Genomic DNA, 19052 nt, shown 5'->3' on the forward strand with positions numbered 1-19052 from the left:
GAACAGATGCACACATTGCAAGCTTAATTCCGTTAACGAACGAGACTCCGTCATGCCCCGCTGTCCGAGTCCGGCTTACTAGAGGGACACGTGAGGCTCTGGCACATGAGATTGGCCAATAACTGGTGTGTCATGCCCTTACATGTCCGTGGCTGCATGTGCGCTACACTGAAAAGGCCAGCGTTTGTCGCTTACAGGTGCAGATAACCCGCTGAACAACGTTAGTGATGGGGATCACTGATTACAATTATTACCCGCGAACAATGATTTCCCAGTAAGTGCAGGTCAACCGCAGTTCCGGAATTAGGCCTAACCGTCATTCCTGAAAAAATGAAAAACTTACGTGTGCAAACCACAGGTGCTGTAGCTTGCTTAACAGCTCGCTAGCCGTTCTCACGCCCAGTATGGATTACACGTGATTGCACAAAGGTGAGAAAGGGTACCGTATCCCCAGATAACATGTATGGATAGCGTACACATTCAAAATATATGTCTATACATCAGGAGGCAGGCTCAGACGGTGTTAGGCCCAGTATGGATTGCACGTGATTGCACAAAGGTTAGAAAGGGTACCGTTTCCCCGGATAACATGTATGGATAGCGTACACATTCAAAATATATGTCTATACATCAGGAGGCAGGCTCAGACGGTGTCAGGCACAGTATGGATTTGACGGCCCAGATTACACAGCGGAGGAGCAGGGAGAGGTAAAGATTGCAAATGCTGGGGCCCTGCCCAAGCAAGGGGGGCCCACTCGTGGGCGTCGGTACTGGCACTGGGCCCCTCATAGTACAGCGGTGTGTCTGACGGCGGGTGTGCACCACCACCGTCAGAGACACTTGATTGCACTATGAGGGACCCTGTGCCAGTGCCCGCGCCCAAGAGTCGGCCTACCCACCTGTCCAGGGCAACGGCACTCGCACGGTGTCGTGCGCTAGGTGGTGACCCCGGCCATGGGGGGGGAGGCAGCACAGTTAGGGAGTTTTAGAAAGTGGCATATGTTGATGTTGGACATTCAGCTGATGCAAAAGGCGAAATAGGTGAAGTCCCAGGAAGAGGTGGACCAAAGCAAGCCATTTTTCTGTCACCCTATGTGTCATCAGGGGAAGGTGGGACAAAATCCTTGGAAACCCATGCATGGTTCATTTTAATGAAGGTTAGATCATCCACATTTTGGGTTGACAGACGGGTCCTTTTTTCTGTCAGGATTGATCCAGCTGCACTGAAGACTCTTTCCGATAGCACACTTGCAGCTGGGAAAGCGAGCTCCTGTAAGGCATATTGGGCCAATTCAGGCCAGGTGTCCAGTTTAGCGGCCCAATAGTCAAAGGGGAATGACCTGTGTGGGAGAACATCGATATGGGAGGAAAAGTAGTTTGTAACCATAGTTGACAACTGCTGTCTCCTGTCACTTTCCATCGATGCAGTATTACCAGTTGTGTGAGCGGTATTTGAAAAATCAGTCCACAACATTGTCATGAAACCCCTGTCTCCAACGCCACTTCTGCTGTGTGCACCACGAACACCTCTGCCAAGCTGCCCCCGGCCCGTACGGCTCGTGTGAGAACCATCACCGCTGCTGTGTGCTGGGAATGCCTCAAGCAACCGATTTACCAGAGTTGCTTGTTTATTAGCCAATATTAGGTCAAGGTTCTCCTGTGGCATGATGTTTTGTAATTTGCCTTTATAGCGTGGATCCAGGATGCTGGCCAACCAGTAGTCGTCATCGTTCATCATTTTGGCAATGCGGGGGTCCCTTTTTAGGATCTGCAAGACATAATCTGACATGTGGGCCAATGTTCCCGGTGTCAATGATGCACTGCGAGTGCTGGGTGGAGGAGCACTTTCTGGCAAATCCACATCCCTCCAGTCACGCACAAACCCTGTACCAGACCTTGCCACGCCAACATTTTCACTTGCCCCACGAGATGCATCCTCCTCCCCTAAGTAATCATCCCCATCATCATCCTCCTCCTCCTCTTCTTCCTCTACCTCGTCCAGGAGAGGTCCCTGAGCAGACAATGGCTGAATGTCATCAAGGATTCCCTCCTCCTCTTCCTCCTCATCAACATTGGCTGCAGACGCCTGCTCCTTAAGGTGCGTCAAAGTTTGCATGAGCAGACGCATAAGTGGGATGCTCATGCTTAGGATGGCGTCGTCTGCGCTTACCAGCCGTGTGCATTCCTCAAAACACTGAAGGACTTTACAGAGGTCTTTCAGCTTCGACCACTGCACACCTGTCAACTCCATGTCTGCTCTCAAAGTGCCTGGCCGTGTATCCTCCCACAAATGCATTATGGCCTGCCTCTGCTCGCACAGCCGCTCCACCATGTGCAGGGTGGAGTTCCACCTTGTTGCAATGTCGATAATGAGGCGGTGGTTGGGAAGGTGGAGCAATCGCTGCAGCTTCTGCATACGAACGGAGTGTACAGGCGACCGGCGGATGTGCGCGCACAGTCTTCGCACCTTCTGGAGCAGGGCTGTTAACTCCGGATAATTTTTGAGGAAGCACTGCACCACCAAGTTCAAGGTGTGAGCCAAGCAAGGTATGTGGCTGAATTTTGAAAGGGCTATGGCTGCCACAAAATTACGGCCGTTATCACTAACTACCTTGCCTGCCTCAAGATGTACACTGCCCAGCCATGACTCAGTTTGTCGCTTCAAGTACTCGGCCAGCACCTCGGCGGTGTGTCTGTCGCCCAAACACATCATCTGCAACACAGCCTGCTGACGCTTTCCACTAGCTGCTCGAAAGGGGGACACCTCGTGTGCAACAGTGGCAGCTGCAGATGGAGTGCTCGTACGACTGCGCTCTGTGGACGAGCTTTCGCTTCTGGAGGAGGAGGAGGAGGAGGAGGGTCGAACGCCTACAGCCAACTGTTTCCTATACCGTGGGCTAGGCAGCACTGTCCCACCACCGCTGTCCCCTGTGGACCCTGCATCCACCACATTAACCCAGTGCGCAGTGATGGACACGTAACGGCCCTGGCCATGCCGACTGGACCATGCATCAGTTGTGAGGTGCACCTTTCCGCTCACTGACTGCTTGAGTGCATGGACAATGCGGTCTTTCACATGATGGTGGAGGGCTGGGATGGCTTTGCGAGAGAAGAAGTGGCGACTGGGTAGGTCATAGCGTGGTACTGCATAGGCCATGAGTTCGCGGAAAGCTGTGCTTTCCACCAACCGAAAGTGCATCATCTCAAACGAGATTAGTTTGGCAATGTGGGCGTTCAAACCCAGTGTACGTGGATGAGAGACTGAGTACTTTCTTGACCTACTCATAGTGTCTGGGAGGGTGAGCTGGACTTGAGAGCTGCATATGGTGGAAGTAGCGGTGGACAGGGCGGACTGAGAGAGGGTTGATGATGGTGATGGAGTTGGTGTTCTTTCTGATGGCCTAGAATCAGTCTTTCGTTGATATAACAGTGGGATTCCCTGACTGCTGTGGCCTTGCAACGACACCTCAACATTTGCTGCTGTGCTAACCGGTGTGCTTACAGTGGGGGAAACAATGTAGCGTTGCTGACTACCTTCGTTGTGATCAGTTGCACATGTGGCACTTGAGGTTTGGTGTTGTGTCCACGCTTGCAAGTGCATGCTGGTTAAATGTCTAAGCATGCAACTGGTATTCAAATTTTTCAGATTTTTCCCTCGGCTAAAGGTCTTTGCGCACTTCTTACAGATAACCTTGGCCTGATCATGAGGATTTTGTTCAAAAAAGTGCCACACTGCACTCTTCCTACTTTGGCAGACATTTTGCGGCCTAGCACGCTGTGATCTTTTGACCCTCTGGACAAGCTGTCCAGCAACTCTTTTGATGTTTGGAACCTGTCTTTGGAGTGCTCCGGGCCTGCCAGATAACAGCTGTTGCGATGTCGATGTCTGCTGTGGATACTCCTCATCTGAGCTATTGGAAGCAGCACCCTCTTCCCCCAATGGATGCCAATCTGGGTCAACAACTGGGTCATCCATCACCTCCTCTTCTATGTCATGTGCACCTTCCTCTGTGTCACCGTGTATGGTGGTATAGTGTGCGGGAAGGGGCACCTGAGTCTCATCAGGGTCAGAATCTGGCTCTGTACACTGCGAGGACAATGTAGTGCTCTGAGTGAATGTACCAGCAGAATCATCCATCAGCGGCTGTGCATCAGTGCACTCCATGTCAGATTCATCTTGGCCTGGGTAATTCACCATTTGACTTGATAATCCAGGCATGGTATGTGAAAACAGCTCCATGGAGTAATCAGTAGTATGGCCTGCGTCATCCTTCAATCTTGGTTGGGGTGAAGGACACAAGGAAAGGTGTGGTTCATGAACATGAGCCTCCAATGACGACTCAGTGCTTTTACTTTTTACAACTGAAGAAGAGGAGGCGATAGAGCTGGAGGCTGAGTCAGCAATGTAAGACAAAACTTTTTCCTGATGCTCTGGCTTTAAAAGCGGTTTGCCAACTCCTAGAAAACTAAGCGTTCGAGGCCTTATGTAGCCAGACGATGACGCAGGCTCAACACCTCCTGCATTCGGTCCTATTTTGCTCTTGCCACTACCATCAGATCCACCACCAACACCATCATTACCAGCTGCCAACCCCCGCCCAATTCCACGGCCTCTTCCACCAGCCTTCCTCATTTTTGGTAGAAATGTAGACAAAATCCAACAAACTATATAGTAATGTAAAACAAGGTACAAGGTGTCTATAGGACAGGGGAGATTTTGAATTTCTGCAGACACTTGTGGACACTGGACACTTTTGGATTGTGTGAGGCCCACTGATATCTGAGCGCTATGTCACAGGCTCGATGGCACAGCTGTGACCAAAGTGACTAGAGGATAAGGGAGATTTTGAATCTCTGCACACACTTTTGGACACTGGACACTTTTGGATTGTGTGAGGCCCAATGAATATCTGAGCGCTATGTGACAGGCTCAATGGCACAGCTGCTGTGACCAAAGTGACTAGAGGATAAGGGAGATTTTGAATCTCTGCACACACTTTTGGACACTGGACACTTTTGGATTGTGTGAGGCACACTGATATCTGAGCGCTATGTCACAGGCTCGATGGCACAGCTGTGACCAAAGTGACTAGAGGATAAGGGAGATTTTGAATCTCTGCACACACTTTTAGACACTGGACACTTTTGGATTGTGTGAGGCCCAATGAATATCTGAGCGCTATGTGACAGGCTCGATGGCACAGCTGTGACCAAAGTGACTAGAGGATAAGGGAGATTTTGAATCTCTGCACACACTTTTGGACACTGGACACTTTTGGATTGTGTGAGGCCCACTGATATCTGAGCGCTATGTCACAGGCTCGATGGCACAGCTGTGACCAAAGTGACTAGAGGATAAGGGAGATTTTGAATCTCTGCACACACTTTTGGACACTGGACACTTTTGGATTGTGTGAGGCCCAATGAATATCTGAGCGCTATGTGACAGGCTCGATAGCACAGCTGTGACCAAAGTGACTAGAGGATAAGGGAGATTTTGAATCTCTGCACACACTTTTGGACACTGGACACTTTTGGATTGTGTGAGGCCCACTGATATCTGAGCGCTATGTCACAGGCTCGATGGCACAGCTGTGACCAAAGTGACTAGAGGATAAGGGAGATTTTGAATCTCTGCACACACTTTTAGACACTGGACACTTTTGGATTGTGTGAGGCCCAATGAATATCTGAGCGCTATGTGACAGGCTCGATGGCACAGCTGTGACAAAAGTGACTAGAGGATAAGGGAGATTGGATTGCTTTTAAAAAAGCAGTTTGCGGAGCAGTGGGTAAACAGCAATGCCAGCCTGTCAGGAAGCCTTAAAAGGCAGCCCAACAACCAACACCACTGATACACCACAATATAGCCTCCCCTTGCACTGCACACACAGTGACTGGTGTGTTGTGCAGGCCAAATTGCTAGCAGCAGAAGCAGTTTTTTTTTCTTCTCAGCAGGACAAAAAAAAAAATTGGGATTGCTTTTAAAAAAGCAGTTTGCGGAGCAGTGGGTAAACAGCAATGCAGGAATGTCAGGAAGCCTTAGAAGGCAGCCCAACAACCAACACCACTGATACACCACTATATAGCCTCCCTTTGCACTGCACACACAGTGACTGGTGTGTTGTGCAGGCCAAATCGCTAGCAGCAGAAGCAGTTTTTTTGTCTTCTTCCCTGCCTAACGCTCTCCCTACAGAATCAGCAGCAACCTCTCCCTATACTGAGATCGGCAGAAGTAAGATGGCGGTCGGCGTGCACGCCCTTTTATACCCCCTGTGACGCCCACGAAAGCAAGCCAATCACTTGCATGCCCTTATGAAAGATGGTGGTGACCCCTGCCTATGTCATCACGTTGCCCACAGTGTCCGTGGATCCGGATTGGCTGAAAAAGAGCGCAAAACAAACTTTTGAAACGCGACTTTGGCGCGTAAGTCGCCGACCTCGTGGCCGACCTCATCCTAGGGTCAGGTTTCGTTTCATGAAACCCGACTTTGCCAAAAGTCGGCGACTTTTGAAATTTTTCGACCCGTTTCGCTCAACTCTAGTCATTTTGTAATTCCGATTTTTTTCTCCCATTGACTTGCATTGATATCGGAAATTCTGATATCCGATATTTTCAAATATTGGAAATCGGAATTCCGATACGATATTGTGCAATATCACTCATCACTAGCAATGAGAGATTTTATCGCACTGCACTCCTCCATGTTATACACCAGTGAGTCAGACAAACGTATTAAGTATCTGTATGCTGTCCATATGCAAAATTGATATCATACGGACAGCAGACATACCAATGTAGGTGAACCTTATAGGTCACATGAGCATTTTTACACACAGACCGATGATCTGAGTGTAAAAAATCGCATAATGCACTAATTTCTTCTGAATTTTGGATCAAACTTGCTCATTACGAGTCAGTGGGTACATAAGAAAAGGATCACATGCGAGTTATCATCAATATGTCATGCATTTTTTAGGGATATATTACAACTATAAAGATGGGAAACAGTATTTGAGTTTTATTATTTATTAAATGATACAAGTAAAAAACAGATGCCATTTGGAAGTACAAAACGAACATATGGATGGCATACAGACATAAACAATGGACACACAGATGGCATACGGATTGTATATGGATGACAATATGGATGAAAAATTATCATATTTTTCTGGACATAAAATGTAAAATTTTGAAAATGATCCCACCCTTAGGCTACTTTCACATTAGCAATTTTTAGTGCTGCGTTTCGTGCGCAATAGAAACGCATGCAAAAAACGCATCATGCGTTTTGCATGCATTTGCATTTTTAGGCGCAAGCACACACCTGCTTTCCCATAGACTGTAATGCGTCATTTTGACGCATTCTGTGCGCAGGCGTGCGCACGCTTTTTTTTACGCCGTTGGACGGACCCAAAAATGCAACAGGTTGCGTCGGGCGTGCCTAGGCGCACACTACGAAAAAAACACATGCGCACAAAATTGCATACGTGCGCATGCCAACGCTAGACCATGCACCCGCCATGTTAAACATAGGGGCGCATGGACGCGCACGATGCGCTGCGCTAAAAAACGCTAATGTGAAACCAGCCTTAGACTGTCCACTTCAAGTTTACACCATCTATTCTTTGGATTTCTTTAGTCAGCTCAGTTATGCCAAATTGTGGCTCAGTATAGGGGCACAGGATGGTGACACCCTTATTCTTCCCACTTTCCTATATGCCATGAGACTTTGTGCAGCATGTCCAAAAGCGTGACTAAAACACATAATAAATGTAATGCATCACATGAAAGACAAAGTGTTTGAAGTGACTGAATTATTGGTTGATTTCCTATATCTGGTGTAGATGGACAAATATCGTCAGTGCACTGGAGTAAAAATAAAATGGTGTAAAAAATTATGCAATGTATGTCTAATAAAATATTTAAAGTTTTCTGAAAACCCTGAGTAATTTGAAGTGTTTTCCCTATAAAGTTAATGAAGGAGCATTGCATATGTCACTATAAACAGTTTACAATAGTTTGCCTGAAAGAACCTATAAAATTATCCAGATGTTTAGTTTATCAAAATGTACATTATAGCCTCATAGCAGGATGCTTAAAAGGGTTATTGTCAAATTTTAAAAAAAATGCTGACAACTAAAATTAAAATTACTCTTCACCCTGGGCGAAAAAAGTTCTATTCATTTTTCATATATAGTCACCCTAAGAGGTACCCTCCATTTGAATGCCATTACCTCCTCTGCTGAGATTGACGTTCAGTTCCTCATGCTTCCAAGGCAGCCACATCAATGAGATGGAGAGTACAGTGGTAAGGCTAAACCATGGCTCTGTAGCCTTGCCTATGCTATGACATAAGAAAGGCAGGGCAGGTATATAGAGGCTGATAGGATAGATCTGGTCACAAGCTTCTCCACCAGCAGCCATGCTGAGAACAGCAGAGCTGTGCAGTTTGTCAGGATGGCAGCACTAACCAGGACAGGAGTGAAATCTGTAATACTTTATTAGTACGTAGCACAAAATCATGTCCTCAACACTTTGGTTAAAATAAAGATAAACAGGACCTCCCCGGTAAAGAACTTCATTGTGAATACTCATATCATCTGGTACAACCTCTATTGAATTAGTAGGTGCTCAGTCAAAATTTCTTTGAGCATTTTTGGGAAGAAGAGCTTTAATTATGGAGGATTGAAGCAGCGCCCCCAATTATTAAAAGGGGATGAGGTTACTTGAAGCACACAATAGCAATATATGATATTGATTTCCCAATCTCATATATGCACATTGAGACAAATTTAAGACATTCAAGTCAACCACACTGTAGTGTGAGGGGAAAACAGTGTCCCGAAAAGAAAACCCATGCAAACAATTTGCTCTTTTAGCAATTTGATTAAAATAACAAAAAAAAAACAAAAGTGAAGAGCAACATTTTACGTCATGTTCAGCATGTGGAGCATACAGGCAAGCAATATGTTAAAAACAAAGCAATAGAAGAGCTATGGCTCTCCAAAAAGAATCCAAAAATCCAATACATTTTTATTACTATCCCCTCCACATCACACAGTAAGGAATTTGCTTCTAACTGAAACCAGAGACAACAGAATCACCAGGGATAAACAACTTGATGACTGATCTATAAAATGAGTCCATAAATAACGGACATTTTACTTTTTACATTTTTTTAACGTTTTGGCCTGCACCTTGGGTTACACAATCTTTAAATATTTAAATAATTTGTTTTTTTTAGATTAGAGAAAATTTTCTTTGATTTGGTAATGATTGAAAATTGCTGTATTTTTAATGACCAGCCATGACATTATCCATTATATTATTGTCATTATTGTTTTTGTTATACTTGCCACATGTTGTATATCAGATTAGCTTTTTTGCTGCTTTAAATGAACCTATAAAGTGAAAGTATATTCCTGGCATATGCTCTTAAAGGGAATCTGTCAACAGGTTTTTTCTATATAATCTAAGGGCAGCGTAAGGTAGGGGCTGAGACACTGATTTCAGGCATGTGTCACTTATTAGGCTAAGAGCTGTTATTTCAATACAATAAATGTTTTATCAGCAGGAGATAAAGTACTTTTATCATTGCCACTATGTGCCTCCTGGTCCAGCTACACCCCAGCACTGGTTAACTGCTTACTATCAATAGACAATGTATGTACAGAGCCTGGTGTAGGTGGGGTTAGCTTTCTGAGCTTTGCTGCATGCTACATCTAAAAACATTTGTTGTATCATATCTCCACCTAGTAAGTGATACATTGCTGGAATCACTGTCTATTTTCCCAACATTTTGCTGTTCTCAGATAAGATAGCAAAAACTTAGTGACTGTTTCCCTTTAATTTATGATCAGAGAAGGTCCAACCTCTGAGACTCTTACATATTCTAAAGATGAAGGGCAGTAGATTTGTAACCCCTTTGATGTTTTGTCCCCTGCACAGTAGCGCCCCGGCCATCACTCTAAAGGGTACTGCAGGGTGACTCCATTTGTGTGACTGGGATAAACTGCAGTTCTCTGCCCAGCCAGGTTACCTGGATCATTTTCTTGCAGGGAAATCTCAGATGGGGACACAGTTCTATATCAGTACTCTGTTACTTTGATGCCTAGGTCTGGTGGGAGGTTTGGACTTAGTGATATACCGATACTTTATAAGATTAAAAAAAACCTTAAATCTTTACATCCCACATTATGTGTGAAGTTTATCATTCGTTTTTCTGGAAACAACTGCTTTTTCAATGTTTTTGGCCAAAGTAGCGTCAACTTGACTTGAGTTTATCAGTCTTACATCAAGAATCAAGACCCACAAGACTTTCTTTTACCATGCATATTTTCATTTAATAGCATATACCACCACATGGAATTTTGTAGGTTTTCAGAGTGTTATCTCTTTTATCTGTGTGTATTTTTTAATAGCCAGTAATTAACTTTCTCTTGTAGTTATTTCCAGCTGCTAGTAAAACACATTCTTACTGCTAAATTTCTATCATAAATGCTTTAAACTATTCAGCCCAAGAGAGAGTGAATATTGGCAGCTCTTCAGCACCATTACTGGGCTTCTGTCTCACAGAGGCTTCTCTGCAAAAGTTTAAAGGTTTATTTGTGAAGATTCTCCAGCTGCAGAGCTGAGAACAGGACAAGACACCTTACTTTGAAGACTTATTAATAGTTTTTCTTTTTAAATATGGAATTATTCAGTCTTAGTTACAAACTAAAAATGGACAAATTTAACATAACTTGAAATACCAATATATGCACTGAGGCAACTTTTCCCAATGAAGAGTCCTATCTTTAGTGAAGATCATATATCTGTTTCCATTATTTTTGACTATAGAAAACATGGCTATAAAGAGGACCTATATGTTCAGAATAAGTCCCAGGAGATAAAAACATAGACATTTTCTACACTCAAGAAGGTCAACAAGTTTCCATTGTATTACAGTGTTAGAAGTTTTACTTTTAATTTGCTAAAGTAAGCACAAAATCTGGTGAAGGGGTTGATCTGCTTCTATACAGCATCTGACTGGTAAATCGAGCCTTGTGCGAACCTATGGTTGGACAAATTGAATTCTATGAATCGAGGAAAATCAATTGGAGAATCAATTCTACTATTTTTCTTATAGATTCTACATATGCAGAGTACAAACATAGTGATTTAATTCACCAATGCATTCCAGACGTCAGGAAATCAGCGAAACGTGAATCAGGAAAATTTTCCTCACCTCTCACCAGGAGGCAGAACTTTATTAGATACACCATACTGTTATTTATCAGGCATGTAATAAGACATCCTAGTGCATTAAGCAGTGCAGATAAAAGCGGAAGATACAATTGCTTATAATAGATTAATTTACAAAAGAAAGAAAAAACATACAAAGGGTAAATCTACGTTTCTCATGACATACATATAGAAGCAGCAGCATTCACGAATCATGACGAATAAAAGGCTATGACAGGATTGACTTCTATTCCTCTTTTTCCTAGTCTCATTCTACTTGATTACATGGGAATCTATTTTGCTTCTTCTACAATAACGTCAAGCATGAATTAAGAAGCAGCTCATTTTGCCTTTCTACACAGCTATGTAGAAAGAGGAAGTGGCTTGTCCCTGCAGAAATTATTCCCCTCTTCAACTCCTGACCCAACTGATCTACTCCTCTCCCCCTGCCATTGATTTTTGCAGTGACTGATGACTCATACAGAAAAAAATAACCTCTCGTTTATACATAGATGAACCTGTTTATACCTGATGAAGGCCTACATGGCCGAAACGCGTTGTATTTTTTTTTAAAACAAAAAATGTTTTAATGTTTTTATTGTCTTTTATAAAATTTGGCATTTTACCTAGCCAATAAAACATCATCTGATTTAACATCAGAGATGCTTAGTTATTTGGCTTTATAACCTTCTTGCTGCAAATTGGGTTAAGGATCCTCTGAAGGAAGCGCCCTGAAACTTCTTTATATACATAGAACTTAGAAGGATTCAGCTAGTCAGTTTTTAATGACGTGATGTCATACATCTAGCAGAAAAGAGAAAAATTAGCTGAGTAGAAATGCAAAATGAGCAATTGTAAGTTCACAGTGCTGTATAATATGAGGATTTCAATATATTAAGTGGATAAAAATGTTGATGAAAGTGCTTCTTTAAAGATCAGCATATACAGAACTTTCATTTAGCATTTTAGGTCAGAATAATAAAATCATAAAAAGTGAATGTTAATCGGAAGCCAATAGTGAAGTTTAGCTAAATGATCAATATATCCAAGGCCTGCAAATTTTAACTGTATGATTATTCGATTTTATTTCACCTAAATTTTGTACCCTTAAACCAATTATGGTTGACATAAGCACTCTGTGCCTGTAGGCACATCCATGATGTACCAAGTTCTCTCCAAATGCATTACTGTTAGTGAAGAATAATAATATAGCATTTGTTGGAGCAAGCATACCACTATGTTTATTGGCAGCAATTCACAAGGAATATGTAAGATAAAATCTGTGCATGAACAAACTAGATGTAATTGGAGGTACGCCATGGGCCATAAATTCATATGATCAAGTGCATGATAATGTGCACATATTCCTTAGGTTCCTCAACTAGCCAATGGTGGGATCTCACTAATTTCCGGAAGGAGTGTACCCGTGTCCTCTGTTCTCTACAGCCTAAAAGAGTTGAATGGTTTGGCAGGTGCTGCATGTGCCCTACTACTCCAGTTATGTTTTTATTGGAGGTCTAGTGGTGGGATAAACACTGATCATTTATCACTTATCAAGTGGGTAGGTGATACTGTAACTTGTTTAGGCTGGAATTCTCCTTTAAGAATGATGTTCAAATAGATTTTTTTGTTTTGCATTTTGAAGCCATTATTATTTTTATTGTGGAGAGTTTGTGAGAAGCTTTTCCTTTAAGAAAGATGTATGTTGGAGACCTAGTAGTGGAATACTGCACATTTATCCCCTATCAAGTGGTAGGCTTAGGCTGGGGATGTTTAAAAATGTTCTTTTTTCTCATTTTGGAGCCATTGCTGTTTACATAGTGGTAAACTGGTGAATAGCTTCTCTTTTAAGAAAACATTTTCCTGCAAATTGCTGACACAGACAGTTCTGGCTCTACTTGACACCACACCATACCCTTAAAGTCTTTGTATGTGTAATTCATAAAATACATTCCTTATTTGAATTTAAAGTCTAAGCCCAGCCAGCGGCATGTATTCTGAAAGTGATGTTGTCTTTGGAAGGGAGAGTGAGAACAGCTATGGAAAACCTCTTTTAACTGTAGGCTTATGTTTATTGACTCCCTAGACAACTGTTGGTGGAAGGCAGAACAGTGTGGTGCTGCAGAGACTCCAGCCAGATACTCCATATACGATAACTGTAGCATCACAGTATGCCGAAGGAGAAGGGGGAAGAATTTCAGGGAGAGGAAAGACAAGTAAGTCAACTTTACGTATTGTTTCTTTTTTATTATTTTTGGGTTATTTAGATTGTAGCTCTTATTTTATGTTCTGTTAACAATAACAATAATTAACCCTTTGTAATCATAGCATAAATTTTCTTCTGGCCTATCACCTTTTGGAGTCCTTTAGGAAAAGTGCCACAGTGTGCAAAAATGCTCAACAGCTGTTTAGCTAAGTTCATTATCTAAGCTAGCACCCTTTTCTATATTTCCATCAGTAATGACTGTAAGCGACCTACTGTGGCAATTTTTCTCCTTGGTCCCAAAACACTTTTACAGTACCCCTGAGTGTGTGTTTTCTATCTGGGAGTTTGCTGCTTGCTCCTTTTCAGGCCACAAGTGGTTTGATGGTATGGGAACCCTGTAATTACTCAACTAATTAGAGAGACCAGGATCTGTTTTAAAAAGTTTTAAACTTCTTTATTCGAATTCTTCAAACAGGATTTCAACCATTGATAGCAGGCACAATACAGTGGGTACAAAAAGTATTCAGACCCCTTTAAATTTTTCACTCTTCGTTTCATTGCAGCCATATGGTAAATTCAAAAAAGTTCATCTTTTTTCTCATAAATGTACACTCTGCACCCCATCTTGACTTCAAAAATCCCAGAAATGTACAAATTTTTGCAAATTTATTGAAAAAGAAAAACTTAAATATCACACGGTCATAAGTATTTTCACCCTTTGCTCAGACACTCATATTTAAGTCCCATGATGTCAATTTCCTTGTGATTCTCCTTGAGATGGTTCTACTCTTTCATTGGAGTCCAGCTGTGTTTAATTAAACTGATAGGACTTGATTTGTAAAGACACACTCTTGTCAATATAAGATCTCACAGCTCACAGTGCATGTCAAACCAAATGAGAATCATGAGGTCAAAGGAACTGGCCAAGGAGCTCAGAGACAGAATTGTGGCAAGGCACAAAAGAATTTCTGCAGTAGTCAAGGTTCCTAAGAGCACAGTGGCCTCCATAATCCTTAAATGGAAGAAGTTTGGGACCACCAGAAGTCTTCCTAGACCTGGCCGTCCAGCCAAAGTGAGAAATTGTGGGAGAAGAGCCTTGGTGAGAGAGGTAAAGAAGAACCCCATGATCACAGTGGTTGAGCTCCACAGATGCCGTAGGGAGATGGGAGAAAGTTCCACAAAGTCAACTATCACTGCAGCCCTCCAGCGGTCAGACCTTTATGGCAGAGTGGCTGACGGAAGCAGTGCAAGACATATGAAAGCCAGCATAGAATTTGCTAAAAAAACACATGAAGGACTTCCAGACTATGAGAAATAAGATTCTTTGGTCTGATAAGACGAAGATAGAACTTTTTGGTGATAATTCTAAGCGGCATGTTTGGAGAAAACCAGGTACTGCTCATCACCTGCCCAATACAATCCCAACAGTGAAACATGGTGGTGGCAGCATCATGTTATTGGGGTGTTTTCAGCTGCAGAGACAGAGTGACTGGTTGCAATTGAAGGAAACATGAATGCAGTCAAGTACAGAGATATCCTGGATGAAAACCTCTTCCAGAGTGCTCTGGACCTCAGACTTGGCCGAAGGTTCACCCACCAGCAAGACAATCACCCTAAGCACAATGCTAAAATATCAAAGGATTGGCTTCAGAACAACTCTGTGACCATTCTTGGTTGGCCCAGCCAGAGCCCTGACCTAAACCCAATTGAGCATCTCTGGAAAGACCTGAAAATGGCTGTCCACCAACGTTCACCGTCCAACCTGACGGAACTGGAGAAGATCTGCAAGGAAGAATGGCAGAGGATCCCCAAATCCAGGTGTGAAAAACTCGTTGCATCATTTCCAAGACTCATGGCTCGTATTTGCTCAAAAAGGGTGCTTCTACTCAATACTGAGCAAAGGGTCTGAATACTAATAAATTTGTGAAAATTTCTACATTTCTGTTTTCTTCAGTCAAGATGAGGTACAGAGTGTACATTAATGACAGTGTACTCTGTCCTCCTCCTCCTGGACCTGTCGGCTGCCTTTGACACAGTGGACCATTCCCTATTATTACAGACCCTCTCATCCCTCGGCATCACAGACTTGGCCCTCTCCTGGATCTCATCATACCTAACAGACCGGACATTCAGCGTCTCCCACTCACACACCACCTCCTCACCTCGCCCCCTATCTGTCGGAGTCCCACAAGGTTCAGTCCTTGGGCCCCTGCTGTTCTCTATTTACACCTTTGGCCTGGGACAGCTCATAGAATCTCATGGCTTTCAGTATCATCTTTATGCTGATGACACACAGATCTACATCTCTGGACCAGATATCACCTCCCTACTAACCAGAATCCCTCAATGTCTGTCCACTATTTCATCCTTCTTCTCCGCTAGATTTCTGAAACTCAACATGGACAAAACAGAATTCATCATCTTTCCCCCATCTCACGTGACCCCCCCTACGAACCTATCAATTACAGTAAATGACTGCCCACTCTCCCCAGTCCCACAAGCTCGCTGCCTCGGAGTAATCCTTGACGCTGATCTCTCCTTCAAACCACATATCCAAACCCTTTCCACTTCCTGCCGACTTCAACTCAAAAATATTTCACGAATCCGTTCATTCCTCACCCAAGAATCTGCAAAAACCCTAGTCCATGCCCTCATCATCTCTCGCCTTGACTACTGCAACCTCATGCTCTGTGGCCTCCCCTCAAACACTCTCGCACCCCTCCAATCTATTCTAAACTCTGCTGCCCGACTAATCCACCTGTCCCCCCGCTATTCCCCAGCTTCTCCCCTCTGTCAATCCCTTCACTGGCTCCCAATTGCCCAGAGACTCCATTACAAAACCCTAACCATGACATACAAAGCCATCCACAACTTGTCTCCTCCATACATCTGTGACCTCGTCTCCTGGTACTTTCCCGCACGCAACCTCCGATCCTCACAAGATCTCCTTCTCTACTCCCGTCTTATCTCCTTCCCACAATCGCATACAAGATTTCTCTCTCGCATCACCCCTACTCTGGAACTCTCTACCACAACATATCAGACTCTCACCTACCATCGAAACCTTCAAAAAGAGCCTGAAGACCCACCTCTTCCGACAAGCCCATAACCTGCAGTAACCACCGATCGACCAAACCGCTGCACGACCAGCTCTACCCTCGCCTACTGTATTATCACCCATCCCTTGAAGATTGTGAGCCCTCGCGGGCAGGGTCCTCTCTCCTCCTGTACCAGTTATGACTTGTAATGTTTAAGATTATTGTACTTGTTTTTATGTATACCGCTCCTCACATGTAAAGCGCCATGGAATAAATGGCGCTATAACAATAAATAATAATAATAATAATAATAATAATAATGAGAAAAAAAACTTTTTTGAATTTACCAAATGACTGCAATGAAACAAAGAGTGAAAAATTTAAAGTAGTCTGAATACTTTCCATACCCACTGTACTTTCTATGCCTTTCTTCTGCATCAAGCAAAGGCTCTATCTTTGAGAGAATTAAATACGGCATTTCGATACTTAAAGTACAATACAAGAGTGTCAGGGTACTTCTCAAGCTTCTAGCTCTGTTACTTTCTTTATCCTCCACACAAATGAGTGTCTCGTTCTCCTTCCTTCCTTTCGTCCTTCCTTTGGAAAAGGACTTCTCTAAACCTCCAGAACCGGATTAGACCATGTCTTTACGTAGCTCTATATTCCTAACTGCCTAGGGATATTTTACCTCCCTAAGCTCTGTTTTGCTTCGGCTGTACTCACTGATAGTAAAAGGAGCTTTCTTAATCCTCCTCCAATCCCTGTACTTTGGCTGTGTAGGAAATCAGTTGCTTTAGAACTTACTATCCTTAGATCTTTTGTCATTGAACTCACTTCTTACTTGTGGCCTATAGTCTAGACAACAGAATATAATAATTCCTTCAGTAGTTTCTCACCAACTACCTTACAAAACAGGAATTAGCTTCCTATGTAACTTGTCCCAACCTGGGCTGGCATTAAGAGTTAACCCTGTCACCTCTACAGTATTTAACCAGTAAACTGCAGGCTTTAAAAGAGATTAAGAGACATAAACCAATTGGTTAATGCAAAAATATATGAGAAGTCTCTAGAGAGGGTGTTTAAATTACTTCTCAACCTTTACATGACGGAGCAGGGTGCTCTGACTGTCTGGCTCAGTTAAATAGCAAAGCCAGCCCCATCTTTGACTCTGCATTAGTCGTGATGAAGAACAGGCCTACCTTAACAAATGAAATGAGCCCAGTAGTCCGCCCCCTTTGAACACATTTATTATCAAGTGCCAACAAAAAGAAGAAGGTGATTCTACCTTTCTGTAATGGTATTTAACCCAGACATAGAACTGACCAGAGTTTAAATTGGATTATCATAATTAAAGTATTAGTTTAAAGTTTAATCAATTTCAAGAACTGAAATGTTTTAAGTCTCTAAAGGCCCCATCTCACATAACGAGATCGTTAGCAAGATCGCTGAAATGTCACAGGTTTTGTGACCCAACAGCGACCTCGCCAGTGATCTCGCTACGTGTGACACATAGCAGCGACCGCCCCCCCCACTGGATATCGCTGATCGTGCTCGAATGTCCTAGGCCATTTTTTGATCGTTGGTGTCCCGCTGGCCAGCATGCATCGCTGTGTTTGTTGCCAACGAGCAACCTTGTTGACGATGCAGAACTCAGGGACACAGGCGTGAGTTGTCAGCATATCTGCTGTGTGAAAAGGTCCGAACGACCGCTGAGGTCATTATACAGATCGCCGTATCGTTGTTGCGTCATTGAATAGATCTGCCTGTTTGGCAGCTTATTAGTGACCATGTAGCGACGTACCAGCGATCCTTACCAGGTCGTATCGTTGTTGGGATCGCTGGAGCGTCGCTTAGTGTAACGGGACCCTAAGGCTTGGCTAATTAAAGAACACTTTTGTGGAGTTTGGAGTGCTGCTGTCATCTTTATTTTTTTGAATGAATGTGATAGATTTTTGATGTTCGTGTAGCATATTTTCCTTTCTGTGTCATAAAAAATAAAATCTATGTCTCCTACTAGTAGGTGAACATTTTCACTAAAATGTATGCAAATTTCTGCGCCTCCCACTACACCCTACCCACTTTTCTAAAAAATGACAAAATCTTCAGAAAAATGAGAAAACTTCATATTTTTGTGCAAAATATACATAACCCAAAATGTGTAACTTTTCAGAACAGATAGGGTGCACATTCCTTAATAAATCTCCCTTAAACCTAGTCTTGTGACATAGTGTATAATGATTTACTTCTACACATTTTATCTATAGCATCAGTTGTAAATTGTGTGAATTGTATTTCAGAGCCTTTGAATACAGTAAAAAATCTGAGAGTCTATGACCCAACTACGAGTACTCTAAATGTCCGATGGGAAGCAGCGGAAGGGAATGTGCGTCAATATAAAGTCTTTTATGTACCTACTGCTGGAGGAACTGAAGAAGTGGTAAATGTCTTTTTCTATCATACATATCCCTTTAATATAGTATTACCATAGTCTTGTAGAATATTGATTTTTTACTATTCACATTAATATTCACATCTAACAACCATTAATATGAAGAATGAACTCCTTACTGTGAATTAG

At 43.0% G+C, this 19052-nt stretch overlaps 1 protein-coding gene across 3 annotated transcripts in view; it reads left to right on the forward strand.

The window, feature by feature from the left end:
• COL12A1 (collagen type XII alpha 1 chain) overlaps window positions 1-19052 on the forward strand; it is a 221073-nt gene that overhangs the window by 102286 nt on the left and 99735 nt on the right. For all 3 annotated transcript variants that reach the window (XM_073569320.1, XM_073569322.1, XM_073569323.1), the window contains 2 exons: window positions 13317-13446; window positions 18772-18911. In XM_073569320.1, the coding sequence (XP_073425421.1) occupies window positions 13317-13446; window positions 18772-18911 (270 nt within the window). The remainder of the gene's footprint in view (window positions 1-13316; window positions 13447-18771; window positions 18912-19052) is intronic.

This window comes from Dendrobates tinctorius, unplaced genomic scaffold (genome assembly GCF_039654945.1).
Source record: "Dendrobates tinctorius isolate UK_male_01 unplaced genomic scaffold, ASM3965494v1 ptg000024l, whole genome shotgun sequence".
NCBI classification, from domain to species: Eukaryota; Metazoa; Chordata; class Amphibia; order Anura; family Dendrobatidae; genus Dendrobates; species Dendrobates tinctorius.